This window comes from Homarus americanus, unplaced genomic scaffold (assembly GCF_018991925.1).
Source record: "Homarus americanus isolate GMGI-L3 unplaced genomic scaffold, GMGI_Hamer_2.0 scaffold41366, whole genome shotgun sequence".
NCBI classification, from domain to species: Eukaryota; Metazoa; Arthropoda; class Malacostraca; order Decapoda; family Nephropidae; genus Homarus; species Homarus americanus.
Genome location: NW_024723541.1, coordinates 1,342,163 through 1,368,739, shown reverse-complemented (window position 1 = coordinate 1,368,739; position 26,577 = coordinate 1,342,163). Strand labels below are relative to the sequence as shown.

General features: G+C 40.7%; 1 protein-coding gene across 1 annotated transcript in view; it reads right to left on the bottom strand.

Annotated features, from left to right (window-relative positions):
• The window catches only part of LOC121863502 (POU domain, class 6, transcription factor 2-like), a 93,412-nt gene that overhangs the window by 8,739 nt on the left and 58,096 nt on the right, over positions 1–26,577 (bottom strand). The window contains exons 4-11 of the mRNA XM_042362176.1: positions 22,646–22,954; positions 21,678–21,866; positions 19,698–19,823; positions 11,388–11,642; positions 10,774–10,875; positions 5,304–5,484; positions 3,878–3,961; positions 774–910 (exon numbers count right to left, since the gene is read on the bottom strand). Coding sequence (XP_042218110.1) covers positions 774–910; positions 3,878–3,961; positions 5,304–5,484; positions 10,774–10,875; positions 11,388–11,642; positions 19,698–19,823; positions 21,678–21,866; positions 22,646–22,954 — 1,383 coding nt within the window. The remainder of the gene's footprint in view (positions 1–773; positions 911–3,877; positions 3,962–5,303; positions 5,485–10,773; positions 10,876–11,387; positions 11,643–19,697; positions 19,824–21,677; positions 21,867–22,645; positions 22,955–26,577) is intronic.

Genomic DNA, 26,577 nt, shown 5'->3' with positions numbered 1-26,577 from the left:
GTTTATCTTTTCGATTTTCTGAAGGCCTTGTGCTGTACCTTTTGTCTCAGCCACGCAAGTAATATTACTGGGAGTGTAGTGTCAGGGTACTGGACTGGACTACCAAAGTGATTTGAAAAGGGTGAACCAAGTATCACGTTGGTGGGAGATTCTACACCAAATATTTTGTTATAAAGTTTAGAATCGATATATTTTGTAGAAAATATTACATAGCCAAGAACAACGTAATGGTATGGTCTTCCATAATCTAACAATATTAACAGGGAACAACAGTCTTAAGCTAAGGCAAAGCAAAGCAATTAAAAACTTATTACGTATATCAATGTTTTAATTGCTGACTGTACTGAGAAGATAACTTTAGAATATTTAAGTAACTGAAATCAACACATTCTGGATGAATTTCTTTGAGTAAACATTACGCCTCAAGAAATATAATTTGTTAACAATCTACAGAACAGTCAACGAAAGGTTCACTGTCATATTAGGTGGTGTGAGGCATACAAGATAGTCTCAGTCATGTGTCGGCCAAAGCACTTGAAACATAAAGACTAGGAGGGGGGGGAGGCGTTTCAACGCCTACATATGTCCACAGGTAAGACATGAGTGAAAATAAGCACCAGGTCAAAGGTCAACTCAGTCTCTAGTGAGGTAAAGAAACTGGGGCAAATCTGAATACAACAGGGATGTTGAAGCGTAGTAAAAAGAAAGCTGTGGAAAAAAATATATTGTCATATTTTTGGGGATTACTTCACCATGGTGTGATTAAGACCTACCAGAAGGATGTGTGTTCCTCTCAAAGTGTGCGTTGAGGACCTCTAGAGCTTGAGGGGTGAAGCTGGTGCGTCGCTTCCTCTTCTTGGTGGGCTCAGAACCCATAAACTCCGTCAGGGTGTGCTGCCCGTTCTTGTACCTGCCGGGAAGGGGGTCATCATTAAATGGGAGTGAGAGCAGAGTTGAAGTTACTCATATATGAACGAGATTAGGTTCAGCTAAGTTTATATCAGTTATATAGTAAAGGAGTGTTCTTCAATTACTTCTGAACGTGATGAATTTAAAAATTGCTACAAAGATATTGAATATTATGAGTAATGTGCTATCTAAAAGGCTGTGTGAGGACCGTGCATGATAGGCAGTACAAAAGCTGTTTTTAAACTCGTGGGACATAATGATCCAAGCATATATATATATATATATATATATATATATATATATATATATATATATATATATATATATATATATATATATATATATATATATATATACGAAAGAATAATATAGTCTTAATACGCTGATTATCGTGTGTGTGTGTGTGTGTGTGTGTGTGTGTGTGTGTGTGTGTGTGTGTGTGTGTGTGTGTGTGTGTGTGTGTGTGTGTGTGTGTGTGTGTGTGTATGTATGTTTTGTGTGTGTGTGTGTGTGTGTGCGTGTGTGTGTGTGTGTGTGTGCATGTATGTGTGTGTATGTGTGTGTGTATGCAGAGTGTGCCACAAGGAAGGGCTCAAGGAAGAGCTGTCACTTTAGTGTGCAAATAGAAAAATCCTCGGAACTTATCTCATAAACAAATAATGATACACAGTTGTAATAAATATGGGGCCAATAACTAATTTCTAATATATTTTTTGGTCAATTGTACTACATTACTATATCACATATATTAAATTTGGCAAAATCATTAATGAATAAATCTGACATAATATTTCATGCTTCCTCATTAATCCCCTATATATATATATATATATATATATATATATATATATATATATATATATATATATATATATATATATATATATATATATATATATATATATATAACACCTTGGAGAACGACTATGAGGATGTAAGACGTGGTGTGACGTTATCGTGGTACACCTGGCCGTCTTACCCTGTGGACACACCCCAGTGAGCTGCGTCACCCTCAGCACCGGTAGGGCGGCGGATTCTCTCCCAACCCCCCACCCCCGACAAACCTTATTTCCAAGCACTTCGTTTTCTAGGAATTATTTCCTCGAAATTCAGAAAGGCAAAAACTACATGATAGCTCAGCTGAGAGGAAAGCAATCGGGCAATGGAACGTCAAAATTTCGTGGGCTATACAGCGTAAAGATACACAAGGACTTGCTCTGGCGGGCATTGGATTCTCGCAGCAGTGTTTAAGAATATCCGGGCGATGGCGATGACGGTGGCGGTGGCAGCGGCGGCGGAAGCGTCGTAGTGATAAACGGTCAGGAGGGACGATGGTGACCCAGACGTAACTGAACGTCAACAGCTGTTTTAGTGGCTCCCATGACTCACTGTAGTGGTGGAGACTGACAGCGGGCCAGGCCACGTCACCATCAGACGCACTGTTGACTGCGATTGAACACATCAACGTTTGGATAAAAATTGTGGGATATCTGTATGATCACTTTTAAGATTTGAAATTTACAGGATAAGATTAATGGCGTTTTATTAATACTAAGTTTGTTAAAAAAGGAAAATAACAGTTAGCTGCTAATTCTATATTCATTTATTGATCTATTGCAGAAAATCAACAAAAGATGTTTCATATAAAAGCACTTAGACAGGACTTTATGAGCCATAAGTACAGGAACGCAGTATTCTCCTCGGTCAACATTTCTCTCTCAAATATTAATATTTTCTTAATGGGTTATCGACTACAACTCCTACAATGATTCTTCTTTAAGGTTTTAAGGTTTACGAAAATCTCTTTTTACTTCCCTCCTCGAGAAGATGTCTCAGCGTCTGGCGAAGCGAAGATCCTCCAGCTACTGTCGAAAACAAAAGTTTAAGCATCAGGACAAAATATCACATAACTCGCTTTCTAACACACGGGGAGCGGGGAAGCACAAGATCCACGTTCAGTTTCTAGACATACTGTATAGAATCGAGTGGTTGTAAATTGTTCCGGATACCTGTTATGTTGTATTATCGATTTTGATGGACTGTAATTATTTAGAAACATTCCGATGCCGATATCAGACTATTTCTAGCATTGTTTCTTGAAGTCTTTATGATATATTGTCCTGAAGGCGTACTAGCATAATTCGATCTCCAGGAAGATGTTTACCCTCTTGGTACAACGAATATAATCACTGTATAACGAAGAGTGCGTTGGGCGCAATGAATAAAAAGGTTTATGATTCATGATTTCAATAATCACGTTAATATAAGTGACACTGCAATTACAAAAGTGACCGAGGACGATTGAATGGGGTCAAAATATCTCACAGTGTGGACGAAAACAAGTCCCCGACGCTGGGGACATCGCTGATGGTGTCAACTTCGTCAAACTTAATGACACATGTTCTTCTCTAGATGAAATGCTTTTAACACTGGCCGACAATTAGTGCATAGTGCTGCTTACCTGTAGACGACAGACCATGTTGATTTCTGAAACAAGTAGTTTCCTGGGATTGTTCAAATTCTGTTGTTATTCGTTAACTTTCGTAAAAACACAGTTACTGCAAGGTGGGAGCGCGGGCCGCGCATGACGACAACGACGCGTGATGGCCACCGCTGGTGCTGGCTAGCCGTCCACACAGTGACCTTCGTGCTGTGCTTGTTGGTCAAGGATCATCCTCCTCAGCTCAAGCACAATTTCGAAAATAATTGTAATAGAAACGTCCCGCTAACTGGCCAATTATCGCTCTTATTGGCCGCTAGCCGGTATAGTGTCGTGCCCTCTTATGTCCAGGTATTGTACCACTAGCTGGCCAATCGTGTCCCCATTGCTATGCACAAGTTGGCCAAAGATCGTACTCTACTGGCTGCTAGCTGGCCAGGTATTAGGATACCCCCTGGCGGCCGCTAGCTTGCCAGGTATCGCAAGTGCCCCTGAGGACAACCGTAACCAGAGTGGCGAGTGGTTTACCTGTCCTCCGCTTCCTGCATCCATCGCTCTAGAACTGGCTTGATCTTTTGTGCACTTTTTGGCGTGATGTCTAGTTTTTCAAACCTAAAACGAGAAAATAGAGCTCGTGAATTTCTTGCTATAGCTTCGATTTTAGCTAATCTAACTTAGAAAGAGTTTTTGTTACATAGCATCATTACTCTACTGGTCATTATCTACACAATTTGTTAGTTGCAGTATACATGTGGGCTAAGAGCAACGGAGGGTGAAGCATTATTGTCTGGTGAAGGGTCTTGCACACGGCAGCGTATAAGCCCACCACCCATTAGTAGGCCAAATCTCAGGTTTGTGTAAGAGTTGGTTTACATTCGTAAACCTCGCCGCGGGGACGTGTAAGGTACTCCCAGCTCGCCACCCTAGTCAAAGCTCCCTCATCTTGAAATTCTTCGGATTTTTTATTGGTTTAATTCTTCAGTTATAGGAACATTATGGCCTTGCACATAAACACCGAAGAGAAACATGCGACTATCGTTTTGTTCAGGAACGAAAGAGAGGACATCAGAGAGAGTATATTAGTATGAGTTTTAGCATGTTAGTATTGGAGACACATGAACAACATACAAATTCAAATTCAAACCAGAAGCAAATTGAATTTAGTGGAGTCCCAGTGACTAGGGTAGCATGTGCTGCACCCTCCGCACCAAAACACACAATGGTTGAGTTATACTTTATACAGTCAACATCAAACTGGCATACTCTAGGACCTGGCAGATATAGGCTAGGCTGGGACACATTTGGACATGAACAGTCCGCCTGATTGATTATAAAACATGTATTTCTTAAAACAACTGGTGACCCTAAGACATTAAATCTGTTAAGACCCATCATAACAAATGCAAAGTTTGTTGACTTAATGTTATTAGTCAGGTCGAGTGATCTCTGACGGGTCTGGCAACAATCTCATTGATTTTTCTTGTGTGTTTCGGTTTTACATTTAAATAAATTTTGAGCGCAAGAGAGAACCCTAGAAAGACGGAATCCATGCATGAACGAGGTCATCATTGAGGTACAATATAACAAATTTGAAGTCTACTATTAGATAGCATAAAATGCAATATTTTCTAAGTGAAATGGACAAATAGAGTAGAGAACATATAAATAAGCAATGGAAAACAAACTACGTTTTACCATGAACTTCGAGAAATATTTAGTTGCATCATAATTCTTAAACATATTAAATGGCAGATTAAAAAATGCAAATAGAAAAAAATACATACAATAATTTTTTTAATTAAGATAAAAATAAGACAAATTCATTCATGAAGTAACTAGTAGAGACAGATCTTGGCTACAACAACACATGCAACATATCAACTAATGCATCCAACATAACTATGAAACGGTACAGCGGGTAGTGGCTGCAGCAGGGAGGGAAACAATGACCTACCTGCAGATGGCCGACTGGGAGTAGGCGGGGCCCTCGGTGATGCTCAAAGCCTGCCCCACCTGTGTTTGGGTCAGTCCCATAGACAGTCTGCGGATCTTGAAAGCTTTGGCGAACTCCTTTATTTCATCTAGATTGACGCCGTCCACCAGGTTGCCTGTAGACTGGCTGATAGTGGGCTGGTCTGTGGAGGAGGGTGCCAAGGGAGGACATGGTTATAGACACGGGGGGTGAAGGCCAAGGTTATCACGACGTCACGAACGGTCATGAAGGGGGCGCGGAGAGAGAGAGAGAGAGAGAGAGAGATACCAACACGTTAAAGACTCGTCATAAAGGGGGTAAGGGTAGGGGAAGTAAGTAAGGGGGGGTGAAGGAGTTACCAACATGTTGATAGACACGTTATACTGTAGGGAAATGAGTTGAGGGAGACTGTGGCCTTGTAACATATTTCATCCATATGGTGTGAGGAAGAGTTTCTACAGTGAATACTTCATCCCCACACGCAGTATAAGGATCACACACACACACACACACACACACACACACGTATACACAAACCATTACATTTACATTATGACACACAACCTTTCATACCATAAAATTCTTAATATTTACAATACACTCAAACGACACATACAGAACATTATAAGCTCTGTGGTCCTGACACACTTTCACTACTTACAATTTAATGTGGAATAGAATAAATCCTAAATACATGGATACTAAGCCATGGAAGAAATTGGTAAAAAACAAACAATAGATAATACGATACATAAAATGAGTAGCTCGCAAAAAAATTGATAATTCGTAGGCGAAATATGTATCATAGTGTGTGTGTGTGTGTGTGTGTGTGTGTGTGTGTGTGTGTGTGTGTGTGTGTGGGTGTGGGTGTGTGTGTGTGTGTGTGTGTGTGTGTGTGTGTGTGTGTGTGTGTGTGTGTGTGTGTGTGTGTGTGTGTGTGTGTGTGTGTGTGTGTGGTGTGTGTGTGTGTGTGTGTGTGTGTGTGTGTGTGTGTGTGTGTGTGTGTGTGTGTGTGTGTGTGTGTGTGGTGTGTGTGTGGTGTGGGTGTGTGTGTGTGTGTGTGTGTGTGTGTGTCGTAATAATCCTCCCAATCTTTAATAACATACTTCACGACGTTTATTTAACATCATCACTTTTAACATTAGATAATCTACTTGTTATATAGGTCCTACAGGTCTAGTCTAAAATACATTCACGAGTAATTTAGTCCATATTTAGTGAGTAATATAAGAGACTGTTTTAGGGAGAGTCATGACTTCATATAGTTTGTGTCAATTTATATCATCTCGTCAGCTCATTAGCTTTATTTGGTGCTTCATTTTAGCCATACAAGGTTCAGATGCTTCATTCAGAGCTTCTTTGTAGATATATTTGGTTTAAAAGCTTTATAAATTGCGTCATTCATGGGTATATTCGGTTTTAAAGCTTCAAGTAGGGCTTCATTTGCTAACATATTAGGTTCAAAAGCTTCAATCAACACGATGTAAACATATTTAAACTCTCACCAACTTTAATGCAAACATGATTTAGAGGCTTCCTAGGTAGCTTCGTTTAATAGTCAAAGGCATTTAAACAGTAGCTTGAAGGAAAATTGAGCAATAAAGGCTTCATTCTACTGCTTCATTTAACAGATCACAACCTGAAAAGCTTCACTCAATTAGTGATTTAAAAACTACGTTACAAAATAAGCAAAATTCTGTCGCCTGAGTTAACGAAGTACCCATACAAAGGTCATTTTTAGCGCTTAGCGAAAAATCTGCCTGATATCGATTTATATTCAGTATGTTACAATAATTTAACTTCGGGTACTCCATACGTTTGTCGCTTTTACTTTATAAAGGTTAAATTTAACTTAATTTGGGAGACAGAGAGAGATAATAGTGGCAGCAATAGTACAAACACCAGACCCAAGCTAATAATAATATCATCCAGAGGTGCACTACTTAATGTGCAGGGGCATTATGTGTTATGCTGCATTAATATAATATACATTATGACGGGTGGCTCCCAAATTGTGTACTGCCAAGGTAAATGATTCCTCAATTATGACACCAGGTAAAGCGAGTATAACAGTTAATGAAGCTTTGTTAATACATCCCTAAGTTAATATAAGTCGTGGGTTGAAGGTTTTAATAGAGTTCTCTGTTTTATTTTTTCATTTATTTTTCGTAAATTTTGTATTTCGTTTTCTGGCTATTTTTCATGTTTCTATATTGAAATTTTCTAAGATATTTACAGTTTATTTATTTACTTTGTGTATTTTTTTTTCACTTTCCTTTGTGTACTAATGATTATTTTTTTTCGTATTTTTGTGTCTATGGTAATTTTTTATTCAAATATTTTCAGTAATAATTAATTGTTGTCGATTTATTCATTCATCTTTTCTTAGTCACAAAATTTATTATCATTTCCCTCCCCAATCATTCCTTTTCTATCTATCTACTCTTTAGTATTCACAAGAGATAAATAAATTTTTTATACTTTGGGGGAGGGGGGAGGATCAAGAGATAAGCATAGTTTTAATTCAGTGTCAAGACTAATGAACATATACTCTATCCATTTAAATAGTTTATCCAAGTCTTCTTCCAATGGCTCGTAAAGTACTCATGGGGAGTATTGTTATTGATTACTATTTCTAGATGAGTATTATAATCGTTGGGTGAGTACTATTTGAGTACTGTTAGTGAGTATCCTTATCACTGCAGGAGTATTATTATTTATTATTATCGCTAGGTAAGAATTATTATCTCTCAGTATTATCATTCTTTGGGTTGGTGTTATTATAGGCGATTATACCAAGTACTATCATCGTTGAGTAAGTACTATCATCGTTGAGTAAGTACTATCATCGTTGAGTAAGTACTATCATCGTTGAGTAAGTACTATCATCGTTGAGTAAGTATTTTTCCCACGGAAGTATTATTATTAAATTAGTATTATTATCAATATAGGTTCTACTATCGTTGAACAGGAGTAATTATCCCTAGTAAAATGTTATTACACAGAAACCTCCATATAATGGATTTCTTTCTCTATGTAATCCGTTCGATGGGGATTTCACGTCTAATGGGCCCTCGATATAATGGACTTTCATCCCAATATATTTCATTAGATGGAAGTTTTACACCCAATGGGCCCTCGATATAACGGATTTTCCTCTCAACATAGACCGTTAAATATAAGTTTCACTGTAGTTCTATTGAATATTATTAATCATAGGGTGAATATTATAGATAGATGTGAATATTACCAATGATGAACGAGTATTACACTGTTTACCGCTTCATGAGTTTTGAGCTAAGGAAGTACGATGAATAATGAGTATTATAATTATGTGATTGGAGGAAACAAGAACCAGAGGACCATGAAATATACTCGTATGTGTTCTGGAGTCACGTGATACTGGAGGTCAAGAGTTGGGTATGAGGTAGAGGTCATTGAGTAAGTGTACGTCGGGGAAAGAGAGAAGGGGAGAGAGGAGAGGAAAGAAGGAGGGAAAGGAGGGAAGAGGGAATAGGAAACATGGAGGAGAGAAGAGGATATGGAGGAGAGAAGAGGAAATGAAGGAGAGGAGAGAAGAGGAAATGGAGGAGGGAAAAGGAAACGGAGGAGGGAAGAGAAAACAGGGAAATGAAGAGGAAACACGGAGGAGGAAGAGGAAACAAGGAGGAGGAAGAGGAAACAGGGAGGAGGGAAGATGAAACAGGGAAGAAGGAAGATGAAACGGGGAGGAGGGAAGGGAGGAGCTCTAGGAAGATCCGAATAATACTCAGGAAGATACGATGTGAAAGGCAAGATTGTGTAAAGGTGGACAAGAGAGAATTAGTGATTGAGAAATGTAAAGATTCTGGAGGGAAGTAAATAGAAACGGAGAAAGATAATAGAGGAGAAGAAACAATCAAAAATAAACATAGAGTAAAATATAAATAAACTAATATGAAAAGACAAGATGGAAGTGAAGGAATTGCCCCATAAACAGCGGTGTGCGTGAATGAGTGGAAACCATTGCATCGGGTGTTCTTTGTGGAGAAGGAAGCCGACGTAATGTATTCTCCACTAAATTTTGTAAAGCGAAGGAGATAAACCACATTGATAATTTGTAAGTTTGTATTGAAGGGGAACATCATACCAGAACATATCTCTTTTAAAGTAGTAAGATGGAATGAACGAAAGTGAATAGATATATATTCAGCATTTTTGTTCCCCGACTTTAGCCACCATGAGAGGATAAGTCTGAGGATCATAATTCCTAAACTTTGATCAGTATTGCTAAATGAGTATTATTGTTGCTGAATAAACTGGATTATCGCCGACTGGTTGTTATTTCTGTCATCACTAACTATAGTATTACTATCGTCGGGTGAACATTATCATTATCGGGTCAGTATTATCATCTAAGTGATAATAAAGATCAAAACGAGTTAATTGAATGAGGGGCTGTTGTGTTAGTATGCAGTCTTTTGTGTTTGTAAATGCCACACTTTTGTTACGTTTAGAGGACTGGTTTCTGTTATAAATGCCAAATCTTTGTAAATGTTGATTCTTTTGTATTTTGTCCACGGGCTTTTTTATTATTAATGACTAAGTCTCCGTGTACCAGCAACAATAAACACTATAGTTATTTACCTCGTTCTACTTATCACACTCTGGGTATTACAAGGAACAACAGGGGGTTTTCCATCACCTTATACACATATATACTCTATTACTGTGTGAAAAAATGCAATCAAACGTACTATCTGATACGTCAGTCAGCTGTATGAATACCAATCCTGACTTATTATCTGACATATTGACTGACAGAATTTTTGTTTGCTGATGAGCAACATACAGACACCGTAGGTAAGTTGTTGCCAGGTGTACGAATTTTGCTGTACGTATTGATATTCTCATTCTACCTACCAATGAAATTAATATCACGCAAGAAAATAATGAATTTCATAAGATAACTATTAGTCCTGTTATCAGTATTATCAACTTAATAAGATCAATCGTGATATAAACATTGGTATAAATCATTCACTGATCAGTATGATACTCTCTGTCATTAGCTTGTAAACACCAGGCAATCTTAGTGAGCCTAAAAGCCAGAGAGGATTTTCCCGGCTCGCACAGACCAGCCGGCACTAATGCACATAAGACTGATTCTTGGTCACCCGTGTTTTTCCCCCTACTAACATTAACACCTTCCTTACCGCACGACCGAGCTGGCATATATATTTGTGGCGTTAATATTACATATCAAATGAAATTATAAGAACAAATGTGATGCAGAGGATACCGGCGCTTGTGAGATATAAAACAAGGAAGTTTTGCTTAAATGGTATATAAAATAAGGGAGTTTTGTTACATCATCTCTCCAAAGGCTTCTGTTTCATAAGTAGATGCAAACAGCCTAAACAAATAGTGTAATATTGTTATAATGAGAGAATATCGTCACGGTAATACTCACTGTGGTTGTCAAGGAAGTCTGGTGAGTATCTAGCTGCTGGTGGCGGGGGCGGTGCTGGGTAGTGGCCGCCTAATCTGCCACCCAAACCACCCACGGGATCAGCTGGAAGCCATAAAGAAAACGGGGTTAAAGTGAATTAAGATAAACGAAATATATATATATATCAGGTTGTATAAAATTGAACAGTTGTTATTGTTGTTAACCCCGAATTTCTACAACAAAAATAATCTATATTTTCAAGACCTCAGAGTGTACAGGAATTAGCAGTTAGTATTTTCAAGACCTCAGTGGGTACAGGGACTAGCAGTTAGTATTTTCAAGACCTCAGAGTGTACAGGAATTAGCAGTTAGTATTTTCAAGACCTCAGTGGGTACAGGAATTAGCAGTTAATAATTTCGTGTAGGAGAACAAGGAACACAGACAAGTAATGATACTGTATAATGTCGACACATGGATACATGATTGAAGAAAATGATCGAGTGAGTCAGTCTAGAATTAATGATACATATTATAGGGGACATACAGTAAGGTAGTTTGAAGTTGATTACGCAGGTGGAAGCTGTTGAATTTGATGATACAGGTAAAACAAGAAAAAACAAAGAAGCAAACTCACCTGTAACTGGGGAGGAGAGGGGGAGGGGCAGTTTAGATTTGTCACTGCCCATGTTGTTGTTGTTGTTATTATTATTACTGTTGTTATTGTTGTTGTTGTTGTTGTTGTGGACGTGGTGGGCGTGGAATAGGGAGGGCGGGATGCCGGCCAGACCCAAGAGGGGATGAGGGGCGGCCGCTGTGGAGGAAGAGGAGGAGGAGGAAGAAGAGGAGTTAGAGGAGGAAGAAGGTGGCAGTGGCGAAGAATTTGTAGAACCTGCAAAAGAAAACAAAACGAAAAAGTTATATTACTTTTTTATGTTACTAAGACCACGCTGTTAATATTAGTGTGCGCGTGTGTGTGTGCGCGCGCGTTTGTGTGTGTGTGCGCGCGCGTGTGTGTGTGTGTGTGTGTGTGTGTGTGTGTGTGTGTGTGTGTGTGTGTGTGTGTGTGTGTGTGTGTGTGTGTAGCTTTTACTTTTTATTAAGATATATTTTCGTCATTTCTTGTACACTCTCCCTCTCGTCACACTGTCCTGTCGCTCAATTCCTCTCTCTCACTCTACCCACTAGATACAAACGAACAACAGCACTTCACCAGGTAGCTTTACTCTCCGTTCAGACACGCTGCTCTTGAAAAAACGATGTAATGAGAGAAATAAAGATGAGAGACTTGTCCAGCTTATTAGCATACCAGACACCAGTATACAGCAACCGAGGCAAGACCTGACCCAGTGTAGTATATATGAAGCAAGACCTGACCCAGTGTAGTATATATGAAGCAAGACCTGACCCAGTGTAGTATATATGAAGCAAGACCTGACCCAGTGTAGTATATATGAAGCAAGACCTGACCCAGTGTAGTATATATGAAGCAAGACCTGACCCAGTGTAGTATATATGAAGCAAGACCTGACCCAGTGTAGTATATATGAAGCAAGACCTGACCCAGTGTACAATATATGAAGCAAGATCTGACCCCGTGTACAATCTATGGAGCAAGACTTGACCCAGAGTACAATGTATGAAGCAAGTCTTGACCCAGAGTACAATGTATGAAGCAAGACCTGACCCAGTGTACACCAAGTGAAGAAAGATCCTACGTATTGTACACTGAATTGATATACCCACCCACCCCCCCGGCTCGTACCCCGTTGCGTCACCAATACCCATACGATGTTGAACGCTTAATAATAATAATTTATTCATTTGAAATTATGGCGACGTATCTCATATTTTTTGCAGGGTAAAACTGTATTATTGATAGAAAAAATTCTTAGGCAACTTTCCCGTCACCTTATTATGGTGTCGTTAACTCATAGACACGATAGATTTAGTAATATACTAATGACAAGTTTTATATACAGATATAGTTTGGGGGATACGGATGTACAGGAGTTCAACGGTAATGCTTAAATTATACAGATAAACTTCATATCTGTTCTTATAACTAAACTTCAGCCTAAAAGTTCATCTCGACATTTAATTCCTGATTTTGTTTTCTCAATATTTAGAAATTTAAAAATCAACGAGAAAATATTCCGAGCAAATACAAAATCTTTAGTGATTGTGTAGTGCAAAACTTTTCAGGTTCTCTATTTTTTCTTCACATTTCCACCTTTTCTTTCAATTTAATATTACTGTATATTTGCTCTTAATAATAATAATAATAATAATAATAATAATAATAATAATAATAATAATAATAATAATAATAATAAATATTACTATTAATATTTGTCATATTTACTTTCATATACATACCGGATGTATTTTTTTATTCGAGACAGTTTCCGAAAGTGTCTTAAACAAATGCTTCACGAGCAATGTAAAACTTGAGTAAATTGTCGTCATTAGTATCATCGACGACCCCGTAACTAATTAACCATGAGTAGATTAGCAAGGTTAATGATGGAGTAATTATGTTCTTGTTGGTTTATCAAGTTCTCAGTAGTCATCTTAGACACACACACTCACTCACTCACTCACTCACAACTGAACTCTACCAAGGTCAAAATAACTAATATCATGTTATTATTAATCACTTGTCACTTATTAATGTTGACGTTCACAAAATTAGTGTTTTTACTGAATCCATAAAACGATAAGTTTTTTTTCTTGTGTATATATCAAAACTCTTGTAATGGTGAATTTCTGAAAATGTCTTGGATTTTACTATTCACAAAATTCCAATTTTTTTCCGAATGGTTTATGAGACGTATACTGTAAATACTTGAGCCTCCGGCCGCTAGTGGACGGACCAACACTGCCGCCAGCCCCCCCGAAAAAAAAAAAGGAATTAGCGAGTATCATAACAAAGCAGAGGGAGAGTTTAATTAAATCATGCTTACCAACAAATTAACTTGGTAACTAGACACCATAATGAGTTGAGTCTCAGCGCGGCAAAACCCTGCATTCTAGTCTCGCAAATCCGCATAATTTTCTCTGGACTTACTGAAGTTCAAGAATATGTAACAGACCAATCGACGGGGTAATGGGGGCACAGTTGAGAGTTCTCGATATATAAGCAACAGTAAATAATATATATATTTGTGCAATTAGGCGGATAATTATGTATTTTTATCTTTTATTTCTATTATTTTCATTGTTGTCTGTATTGTTATCACTCGTAAAGTGACTGTTGTGTGTTAATAAGGAACAGCAGCCGACTGGGAGTGGCGGCTGTATAACTGGTGGCCTGGGAGGTCAACTGGTGGCCCGGAAGGTCAGCTGTTGGTTCGGAAGGTTAGCTGGTGGCCCGGGAGGTCAACTGGTGGCCCGGAAGGTTAACTGGTGGCCTGAGAGGTCAACTGGTGGCCCGGAAGGTTAACTGGTGGCCTGAGAGGTCAACTGGTGGCCCGGAAGGTCAGCTGTTGGTTCGGAAGGTTAGCTGGTGGCCCGGGAGGTCAACTGGTGCCACGGAAGGTCAGCTGGTGGCCCGGAAGGTTAACTGGTGGCCCAGAAGTTCAGCTGGTGGCCCGGAAGGTCAGCTGTTGGTTCGGAAGGTTAGCTGGTGGCCCAGGAGGTCAACTGGTGGCTCGGGAGGGGAGATGCCGGCTTCAGCTGATTAATGAGCGCCAGTACGAGCAATGAAGAGAGTCTGACGTTCCTCTCCACACCAGCCTTCCACTCGCCCACTTTTATAGAACGTACGACATGCTAGTGATGGCCACACGAGCTAGCTAGGCATCTTTACCTCATGTCTGTACTTTTACGGGTAAGGCCAGGATGGTTGTATACAGCCAGGGTCATCAACAGAGAAGTACTGTACGTAACTCGAGATCAGTCCAGACGACTTATTACTGACTTCCATGGTTCAAAATTTAATATATATGAGGTGTTCTGCTCCATGTGTGTGTGTGTGTGTGTGTGTGTGTGTGTGTGTGTGTGTGTGTGTTAAATAATTAGGTAAGGTCATATAAGGTTATATTTGGTTAGTTTATGACAGTTTACATTAGATTAGGTTAGGTTAAGTTTGGTTTGGTTAGCATATCAGTTTGCTATTATTCACGAAATCATTCAAAGCAATAAATGATGCAATATAGGAGTATATGACCCTATTTAATCCCCGGATGTACAACAGTGAAATATCGGTAAAACTCTGTACTGTATAACTCGGTAATGTCACGCAACTAAGCTTTATAGATTTAGTCTTGTGTAGAAACTGACTTTATGTTCTGTGCTTAAAGACCATAACTATTGAAGCTTGTTTCTACATCAATACATCAATGATTAAGAGATTATTATGTTCAAACTGATGTATTTTACGTGCCTAAAGGATTCAGTTGTTAAGTACAGAAGTAGCCACAACACATTAATATTCTAGTAAGGCTACAGATTAGAAGACTATGAGGGGAGAAAGTCTTAAGATAGTGAGAAATTTGGTAAGCTCAAGGTAAGATCGTTATAGATTATTAAGTTAGCGTTTTATATTCAAGATTGTTAACTTATTGTAGCGGTGAAACCTGAACCTTGGCTGGACCAACAGTTGTGTGTGGCGTGAGTTGTGTGTATTAGTAGTGTTTGTGCTGGGTGGCAGGTAGTGTTGGTGTTTGGGGTTAGGTAGTATTTCTCTACCACATCTGAGACACTAATCTTGTCGTCGTTGTTTGAACCTTTGTAAATTTAAGGTTCGAAAGGCATTGGTGGTATTCGACAGGGTAAATTTCGACATTTAAACACTGTTACTGGTAATTAATGCAGTCACCGCTGAAGACTGCCTCATGTTATCGATTTCCTTAACTGCTGAAAAAGTCTGAGTTACCCTTTTGCGAACTGTTACGATGGTAACAATAGGTCAATTTTAACACGATTTTCGGCAAAACTATTATCATGTGGACCTTGTCTCGTTATGATCAAACCTACCAAGTTTGGTGCAAATCCGCAAACTCGTTCTCGACTTATTTTGAGAACACACAAGAATTCAGACAGACAGACAGACAGAAAAAAAAATAATACCAAGCCTCCCAGTACCAGGTACTGTATAGTAGTAATGGTAATAATAAATGGGTGTGTGTGTGTGTGTGTGTTTAGAGAGAGAGAGAGAGAGAGAGAGAGAGAGAAATAATGAGGTAGTAACTGGCTCGTCACATGAGGAGGGAAGACCTAAAAAAATAAGGTGGAAATTTTCTCTTGACTTACGTAATTACACTGATGATGCTGTTAGGGGCCAACTGCTTAGCTGTATGTCCTCTCTGAAGCCTTCACACCTCCCCCCACCACACACATACACACACACAGACACTCTTCCAGTTAACTCTTCGTCTAATGGTGCTCTTAAAGTAAGCTAAAGATACAGAGGAAAGGGAGGGAGGAGAGAAGGGAGGAAAGGAGGAGAGAAGGAGGGAGGGGAGGGAGGGAGGGAGGGAGGGAGGGAGGGAGGGAGGGAGGGAGGAGGAGGGAGGGAGGAGGGAGGAGGGGAGGGAGGAGGAGGGAGGAGGGAAGGGAGGGATCAAGGCCGGTGGAAGGAAAGAGAGAAAACAAAAAAATAAGTGTTGATAATGACATTATTTACATCTTCAAGCTACAGTTTTCACCATCAAATTCTCACTAATGAAACTCCTCAGTGTGTTGGGGGGGGGGGTCGGTAGGAATGAAGGGGGGTGAGAGGTGGCAGGTATCGAATTACCATTACCATTACAGGAGCTAACATTTCTCAAGACAACGACAATGATAATAATGATAATAATAATAATAATTTAACCCTTGAGTACGGTCACTTAACCTATGAAGTCATATAACACAAGTGAATAGATTAACGTATTCAAATGAGTTAAGGCATCATGTTCAAGAGGTTCAGTCATTGTACTCAAAGGTTTAGGTCGTCGCAATTCTTTCTAAATACATGTCGTAGAGCTTTCAAAATGTAGGAACCACAATATTAACATTTATTTACTTCTACGATTACCAACAGTTGAGAAGGAACATGAAAAAAATTGTCTTTTTAACAAGAACAATATTTAGGAGCAATACACATATTGAGGAAGATAAAATATTATGACTTGATTGAAAATAATGTGGAGCACATCACTGAGGAATGAGTCTCTCTCACACGCACACGCACGAACACACACGTCAATGACACTCGGTAAAATTATCAGTAATAGCTGCTATGAGGGTTTTACTTAAGTCATCTAGCAGTCGTTCCCAACACCAGAAGCATTGGGCTTATCTAGTGTGGTGGTGAGTGTGTGGTGGTGGTGAGTGTGTGGTGTATAGTGACTGTGATAGTGTGTGTGTGTGGTGTACAGTGAGTATGTGATGATATGTAGTGAGTGCATATGCGTAGTTACTCTCCTTCCTTCCTCTCGTCTATATGATCATCTTAAGTGATACGTTCTTGCATGCTGAAGTACATTAAAACCTTCACAGTTAAGTCAAGTGCATTATCACTAGTGTTTACGGCGACGAGGGGACATATTTACCGACGATTTTAACTTAATTTCTGAAACATATTCGACATATAGTTTTGAGAATTTGCTTGAAGGAAAAAAACCCACTTTATACAAATATTTTTTATAAGGGTAAAGCATTGAGCTGGAAGTGAGATTACTGAGGAGTCTTAGACATATTGTATTAATAAGGCTCCCAGGTATATCATAGGTGGAGCTGATATACCCCTGTGAGTATTATAACTACCTGAAGCATATAGTAGTTTATTATATACGAGTACTGTCAGTGTCTACTTTACGTTCAACACGTTTACGTACATTCGCTTAACGTACATCCGGTTTACGTACATTCGCTTAACGTACCTCCAGTTTACGTACATTCGCTTAACGTACATCCGGTTTACGTACATTCGCTTAACGTACATCCAGTTTACGAACATTCGCTTAACGTACATCCAGTTTACGTACATTCGCTTAACGTACATCCGGTTTACATACATTCGCTTAACATACAGGTTTTTAGGAACATAAAAATGTATTATATGTCAAGAGAAGCCATTTTCTTAAATCTCTGGGAAATTAAATTTATGTCAAGAAATTTGTCCTTGACCCATAACCTACATTTATTAAATTCAATTAGTTTTTTTTTCCTTTGTCAACATCTAATCCTTTTTCCAGGTTTCATCAAAATCGTTTCACATCGTTTGAAATGATTCACTGTACAAGTTTGGGCGAATCTCAACTTAATAACGAATATTGTCAGAAATCCTGATCAGATATGTTACGTGTTGGCCAAGAGACGGAGTTCTATTTTAGTGGAAACAGGACACAGCGCGCAGTACTAAATACCGACTGAAAAATATCCAAAATTTCCTTTCTTCTTATGGATCACCTGATGATTAGGTCCCCCAGCTTATTTCACTATATAACCCTCCCTAACCTAACCTAATTCAATGCTAATCTAACACTAACTCAACCTAACGCTAACCAAACCTAACACTTATCTAATCGAACGCTTACTTAACCTAACTTAATGCTAACTTAACCTAACCCTCCAGGCAGCATTAGGGTGGTTAATAATCAGGTGAAATAAACTAGGTAACTAATCACTCACACCTCATGACCCCATAATGTACCATACCTCACACCTCATGACCCCATAATGTACCATACCTCACACCTCATGACCCCATAACGTACCAAACCTCACACCTCATGACCCCATAACGTACCATACCTCACACCTCATGACTCCATAACGTACCATACCTCACACTTCATGACCCCATAACGTACCATACCTCACACCTCATGACCCCATAACGTACCATACCTCACACTTCATGACCCCGTAATGCAAGTGAATATGCTTTTAAATTCTTAACACATTATGCCGCCTGGCTGATGTGATTTAGGAAGAAAAATAATGCGATCTTCAATACTGTAATGAGTAATGGAAGAGTCAGGGCATAATTTGTCATAAATGTTAAATGTTTACGGGGATTTGGTGTTGACGGGTCTCTTATTGTTTACTTTTGTAGAAACTTTGTCGGTTTGTTTGTGTCTATCAGTCAATGTATGATTTGTTTGTCTGTCATTTTCAGATTATATTTTGACATAGAGACAAACAATCAATAGCAAACACAGCTTCTTTCATACGTAAACACACCCACCCACACATACAATACATACACGCGCGCGCACACACACACCCCCATACACACACACCCTCCAATAAAGAGTAAGGAGCTTCGACTTGACCTCTTAACACATAATGATCTTCCCCATTAACTGACCACTACTACACCTCTTATGAATACACCTAAACCCCTCGTTCACTCTCTCCTTCGTCAACTCTTCCCCTTCGTTAACCCTTTCCCTCGTTGAGACTTCCTCCTTGTTAATCTTTTATTTCGACAATCCGCCCTCTTTCCTTTTCCTTTCGTTAACCCTTTCCTTTTCCTTTCGTTAACCCCTTCCTCAGATTGACTCTTTCTTTCGTTGAGCTTCCCGTACACTGAATTTTCCTCTCGCTGAGCCTTAATCTCGTTGAACCTTTTATTTCGTTGACTTCAGAACCCTTTCCTTTATTATTTTCCACATTGGACTTTCTGATTTATACCCTTCGTTAACCCTTCATTCATTTAGCCAATCTTTTCGTTGAACAACTGCTTCATTGACCGTACTGCTACACCTGTCGCGCGTACCACAACACCAGTCGACCATACCACCACACCTGTCGACCACACCACCACACCTGTCGACCATACCACCATACCTGTCGATCATACCACCACACCTGTCAACCATACCACTAACTCATCTGCATATAATCGAGAAAATTTTCGTGCCATTTTAGACTACAGATGTTGGTAAAGCTGACTTGTGTAGTGGGGAGTTTATGTAGGTACCTGGGTGTCGTGTACTAGGGACGGACTTACCTGTGTGCTGGGGATGTGGGCCGGGCTGGGGCAGGTGGTGAAGGGGTACAAGTGGGTTCATCAGCGTGGATCCTTGTACTCCGGCTTGACCCAAAGGAATGGTCAAGATGGGTTGCACTGCAATGCCTGTTGAAGAAGGTTATTTGAGTCTTGGAAAATGTTTCAAGAGACTAAAAAATACGATTAAAAGGGTAGGAAATGTTCTTAAAGGTTGGAACATGGAGTGACATCGAAAGAAAGTACTTATAGAGGCTAGTGAATTGGATCACAGAGTTGGAATATGTTCTTATCGGCTGAACAAATAAAGGTAGAAGATGTTCTTAGAGGCTGGAAATCAAATTACTGGAAAAAGTTTATAGAGGTCTGGAAATATGATCACATAACAGGAAATGTAGTTTATGTGTTCAGAAAATTAGGTCGACCTCAATAAGGGCGTTGTATAGATGTAGGAAAAGGCCGCCAGCCTTCTAGTAGAGCCTGCTGGGGGTTGGTAGTGTCAAAACACGAGAAAAAAAAAAAAAGGCGTAAATAAGCCATGTTAATAAGAGGGAACTAGTGATTAGAACGTTGTTAGAGCGCGATAATATTTCTACTTAGTTGGAAATCAAGAGAGTACTAGAAGGGTTTTTAAGTTGATGGAAATGTTTTAGAATGTTGAAAAAGATCATAATTCCTGGCAATGACCGCAAAATTGCTCGAGAGAGTTGATGGTACTGGAATAGTCGTCAGGGTACTGGAATGTGATGTTAGAGTGTAAGAAAACATTGTTAAGGTGAAGGGAAAACTTGTTTGAATAATGAAGATGGTTGTAACAATGCTGGATGACGATGTTCGCAAACTGGAAATAATTCATTAAGTGTTGAAAACTGTGATTAAAATGTTTTAGAGTTGTGATGGGATGGTTTATTTAGCTCATGAATGATAAATAAGATAAGTACTTAGATGTTGAAACTAGTTTAGAGGTCTCCTAACATTGAAACTGGTTGACTACCACGATGCTCACACTGGATGTTGATAACCTTACAGTGTTCTCTAACGTTGTTGCAGCTGACTATTATTGAAAGAAGACGTGCAATAGGTATAATAATAATAAGGAAAACATTAAAGAACAACACAAAACTACAGTGTTCGTTGTCTGATATGGTATTGCAAGGTTTGGCTGCTTCAGCGAAACATTATCAAGCGAGTTATTGTATTCTCGAGTCTTAAATAAAGAACATAACCCTGATCTATGTTTAAACCCAACTAGTCAAATATATGCAATTGTTAATCTAAACGTAATTAAGAATGAAGGAGGAGCAGCGCCTACTGAGTCTTACTGACCCTGGAAGTAAAGCTGGGGGACTTTACTCTGGGAGACGACCTGAGAGTTACTGAATCTCGACCCTGGGAGGGGATCTGGCTCTAGGATGGGACTTGTGGTCACTGAGGGGAGAGGCGGCGACTGGCCCTCGGAGGAAAGGGGAGGGGAGGCTACTGGTCCTGGGAGGTGAGTGAAGGGGCGGCCACTGGCCCTGGGAGGAGAGGAGAGGGGCGGCTACTGACCCTGGGAAGAGAGGGCAGGGGCTGCTACTGGCCCTGGAGCAGGGGGGAGGCACACTGACCCTGGGAAGAGAGAGGGAGGGGAGGCTACTGGCCTGGGACGGCCACTGGCCCTGGGAGGAGAGGGAGGCGGCTACTGACCCTGGGAAGAGAGGGCAACTGGCCCTGGAGAGGGGAGGGCGGCTACTGACCCTGGGAAGAGAGGGGGGGGCTACTGGCCCTGGGAGGAGAGGGAGGTGGCTACTGACCCTGGAAGAGAGGGAGGGGCGGCTACTGGCCCTGGGAGGGCAGGAGAGGGGCGGCTACTGGCCCTGGGAGGGCAGGGGAGGGGCGGCTACTGGCCCTGGGAGGGCAGGGGAGGGGCAGCTACTGGCCCTGGGAGGGCAGGGGAGGGGCGGCTACTGACCCTGGGAGGGCAGGGGAGGGGCGGCTACTGACCCTGGGAGGTGGGAACGAGGAGCTGGGCACCCTGGACACCCTGCGTGACATGTCCGGAGGTCAGCACCATCTGGGGGACGGTGGAGGCGTTGTTGGCTGCCGCGGAGTTGTTGAGGCCGCCGGGGGGAGGTTGCGCCGCCGTCGCTGCCGCCGCCGCCGCCGTCGCCGCCGCCGCCGCCGCCGCCGCAGCTGAGAATGGAGGCAAGACCATGACGTTGGACTTTGAGGTCATATAATGTGGTTCATGATAGATGAAGTCATGATAGCTGGGGTCATGATAGCTGAGGTCATGATAGCTGGTGTCATGATAGTTGAAGTCATGAAAGTGAAAATCATGAAAGCTAACGTAATGAAAGTTTATTACTGAAAGCTGACGTCATGATAACTGAGGTCATAAATACAAAATCATAAAAGTGGAGGTCAAGATAGCTTACGTCATGGGCGCCAAGGGCTAACCCACCTGGAGGTCACACGTTTCTGGAGAGTCGGACGTAAATTTATTACTGGCGTCTATATAAGAGATCCTCCCAGTGGAAGAGCTAATTATTATATAGTTTATGTCCTGGCTATAGCAGCGTAATATGTTAAGCAGTAATGGTGATTATATGTGCATCATGGCAGGGATAATATTTTATATGTACTCAGCAGGTAATCAGGACCATAAAACTGTAATTTGCATTGATTAACCACTGATATTCCGTTTACCTGTCTCGTTATTCATTATGCATGCAATTCTTGCTTTGATAACCCGGTTAACCCACCTCAAGACACCTGCTCAGGGGAAGGTGAAGGTGCAGAGGTGTTGTCAGCGTTAGGCAGGAACTGAAAATGTGGTGTGGGTGTAGGTGAGGGTGTCGTCCAGTGTTGTGATCATCTAGACTAGAATACACCTTTGAGTACTGCCGAGCCAGGTGCGAGTGTAGAATGTTTTACGCGAGTTGAGGGTTTAGGTGTATTACGGTACTCACCTGGGTTGTGTTGGGCTAGGTGAGGGTGTAGGAGGGAGCCGACGCCTGGGACTCCAAGACCACCTTGGAGCCCCGCTAGCGCTGCCATCTGCGTCTGTAGGTTCTGCTGCAGGTTGTGAAAGTTTTGTAGGTTGTGGAGATTGTGGAGGTTGTGGAGGCCGTGGATGGCGTGGTGGAGGCTGGCCAAGCCTGCCCCAGGACTGGACGCTCCGTGCCCAGGTGCCATAGTGGGTACTGGAGACGCTGCTGTAGGTGGCGATGGGGGCGGCGACACACCTCCTGCTGGGGCCAGATTGTACAGGTTACTGGCTGCAGGTAAAGGGATAGCGCAGGAATTACTAATGTTATCAAAATCTCTAATTTAGTTTCTTTTATTCAGTATTTCAACTCCTTATTAACTTAACTCCCCGAGGCGCGGGAAGATTATTGTAATAGGTGTGTGTGTGAGGCTCAGTCAATCAGTCCTCACAGTTCCTTCAAGATTCCCGCCACTCTACCGATACATCAGTCCTGGCTTACAGTGCTCTTACTCCCTCTGTCACGACCAGGAGAGACACAATACTCTTAATACTGCTCCAATAGCTCAAGTCATTTTCATAAAAAAAAAGTTATGTCAGAAGTCAAGGTCAAGAAGGCGAGAGTCTAAACTCTATCAGCGATCACATTTTAATCATCTCTTGGGGAAGGTGAACGCCCGGGTTAGTGACAAGCTGATGGGGAAGAGAGTTTACAGGCAAAACACGTTGTCTTGCAAGGTTGGGGAGGAAAACCTGAACAAGATAAAGTTCAATAAAAAACTACAGTAACTTCAGCGGCTTAGCAATAATGAGGTAAACTATCTATCTAAGGGATGTGTGTGGTGACGCTGAAGGTGATGGTGAGGATGGGAAGGTCGCTTGAGGCTCTGCTACAGGTGTGAGATTTCTGGCGATGGAGAAGAACCCAAGCCAGGGAGAGAGAATTGGCTACGAGTAGTTTTAATTACACTGGAGAGGGTGTGGGTAGGTGGAGGTAAGGGAAAATGAGGAGGTGTAGTTAGGTGGTTGTAGGGGAGGATGGGGGTGGGGGGTGAGGAAGTGGACTACATTTTGTTTGATGTTAGTTTGGTTTGTTACTGGGACTAGGAGGCCTTTAAGTGGTGCTGGAACTTGGGTGGTAAACTGGGTAGCGAAGCACCAAGGAAATTGGAGGTGGACCCCTGGACGACATGAGCTAATAGCTTCCTAGGCTACTATTAATGCTAGAAAGTGGGGCTTTTTGACGCTAGCTACGAGCTGGAGGCCACAGCCAAATTGCAGGTTAATGAATGCATTGTCAGCAGGCTTGTATCTTTAACTCTCTTAACCTCTCATTTGTTCCCAACCTCTTCCCTCCTGGTACCTCCCCCTTCTTTCTTTAACCTATTCCCTCCAATTGCTCCCCCCTCATTCTTTTACCTCTTCCTCTCCTACTATTCTATAGTTTTTATTCCTAGCCTTCCCATTTTTTTTCTCTTTTCATCCTTTTCTCATTTATCCTTCCCATCTTCTATTTACTCTTTCCTTCTTTCACCTTCTCTTCTGTCCCCTCCACTTTTTTCTCTCCGTACCCTTTTTCTCACGTTCACTCCTCCCTATCTTTCTTTCTCCCTCTCTCTTTCTTCCTTCCCCCTCTCCATCCCATCCCTCACCTCCCACCCATCCCTCACCTCCAACCCATCCCTCCATCTCTCTCACCATCCCTCCCTCTCACCAACCCTCCCTCCCCCCTCCCAACAACACCAACAAGGACGCCGGGCCAATTATAAACCAGACGGTAATGACTCTAATGATGATGATTATGATGATGATGATTATGATAATGGTGACTGCAGCGACGGTGACAGGTTGGTGTGTGTGTGGCGTTACCTGCTCTTCTGACACATATATACAGCCAAACAGGTGCTTAAGAGGAGTCACATATATTTAGCGAGCTGCTTATATGCGAGACCAGTGAGTTGCATATATGAAGAGAAATAACCAGTATATGGCGCCACTCATGTTAACATATCGACGCCCAGTCCCTTTGAGAAATGAATTACTTAAAGAAGCCAGGTATACAGAGTGATATCAAAGGGAAGCCAGGTATACAGAGTGATATCAAAGGGAAGCCAGGTATATAGAATGATATCAAAGGGAAGCCAGGTATATAATATGATATACAATAAAATGTCATTATATAAAATTAAATACAATAGAATGATATACAATATGGCCCAGAAATGCAGAATGAATTGTGCATGACCAGTTAGCTACGCATTATGGAAATGTCCCATATATGAGTTACGTATACACCCCATATATATAACTAATGAACTGCTAGTATATAATGACACACATCTATACAGACATCTGAATCATTAGTAGTTAGCTACCAGGATCCACTGTGTGTTGGTGGTGGTGATCCGCTGAATCATTATAATTAGCTAATACGATCCACGGTCAGGTAGTGGCAGTGATCCACCACCTAATTCATTCCTCAATAATTTGTTGACAAGGCTAGTGTTTATGTGGGTTGCCAGGCCGTAATTATTTCTCCATCACATTTATTACGCAACTGTTTGTATTATTTACACCTTCTGGTCGATAATCACATCGACCTCACCTCCTACATAATGCGGGGGTTTTCATTAATTATTATGAATTTTTTTCTCAATATTACATCAACCGCACGCATAACACAAGACACACAGTGAAGGCAAACCTCTCCTGTGATTTTCTTCCTAGGATTATCATATCGTTATATTTTATATCACACCAGTATACCCAGTCGGATTATACTCTTGTTTTCCTAGTAATATCAACATATATTAATCTTATTTTCTGTCTATTAATTATTCACCTTTTTCTTGTTAAGGAATATCAGTACTATGTGTCACACTCAGTATGCTAATCATCTGGACATCATGAAGTGCCTAAACTCGGGCGGCGCTGCATTACCAAGTCCAGTTGCACAAGAATGCTAAGCTGCAACGTATTATGCATGCTAAATAACAATGTTTTACATACTTCAGTGTTGCAGATAGTTACCTAATTAATGTGTGTACTTTGCATAAATTGTAAAGAGGATCGTATTAGAACGTATGTATGTATGTATATATGCATATGTGTACTTGTGCATCTGTATGTATTAAGGATTTTTATGTGTGCGTATATGTTGTATACGTACGGGCCTGTATGAATGAATATGTATGCATGTTTGCGTCTGAATATATTTATATCAGTATTTGATTCATGTTTGTATTTTGTGTGTGTGTATGTCTTAAGTACCTACTTATGTATGTATATGCACGTATATATGTTTTAGGTAATTTCCTCACTCTCCTTCAGACAGCTGGGTGTGGCTGCGGTCGAGACCAACCAGTATTTCAGCTCCTCCTCAACACTCCAGATGACGTCACCAACCTTCACTCATTTACACCCCCAGGAAGCAATGGTCAAAGACTGCCTCGTGTTGACGTCTTTTCATCTTACTGAGCTTATTATTTTATCGCCTTCCCAGTGCTTTCCCGGTTATCTCTCGCAGACTGGCCCTAAAAACTGAGCGGGATGTGGAGAGGTGTCCGCTGTTTAGAACTCTCCGAGAATTACGATAATTGAATACTGTACAGATATAAAAAATGGAAATCAAACAAATCCAGTTACATAAAATAATGCCAGTTACTTACATTTTTGCCAGTTACAAAAAATGTTGCTCCGTTTTATATCTGTGTTAATAAGTCCGTTGTTCTTTCACAAATCAGTACGATCTAACTTGGTTCTTATACAGTACGTTTAATGGTTTATCTTTATAAACAAACTATTTCAAATATCAACAGTATATTATCAAGACTATTTTAACTCTGAGGAATTTCTTAAGAGATTGGTAAAACTGCATAAATAAACATTAATACTTCAAAGAATCAATAAGTTTAG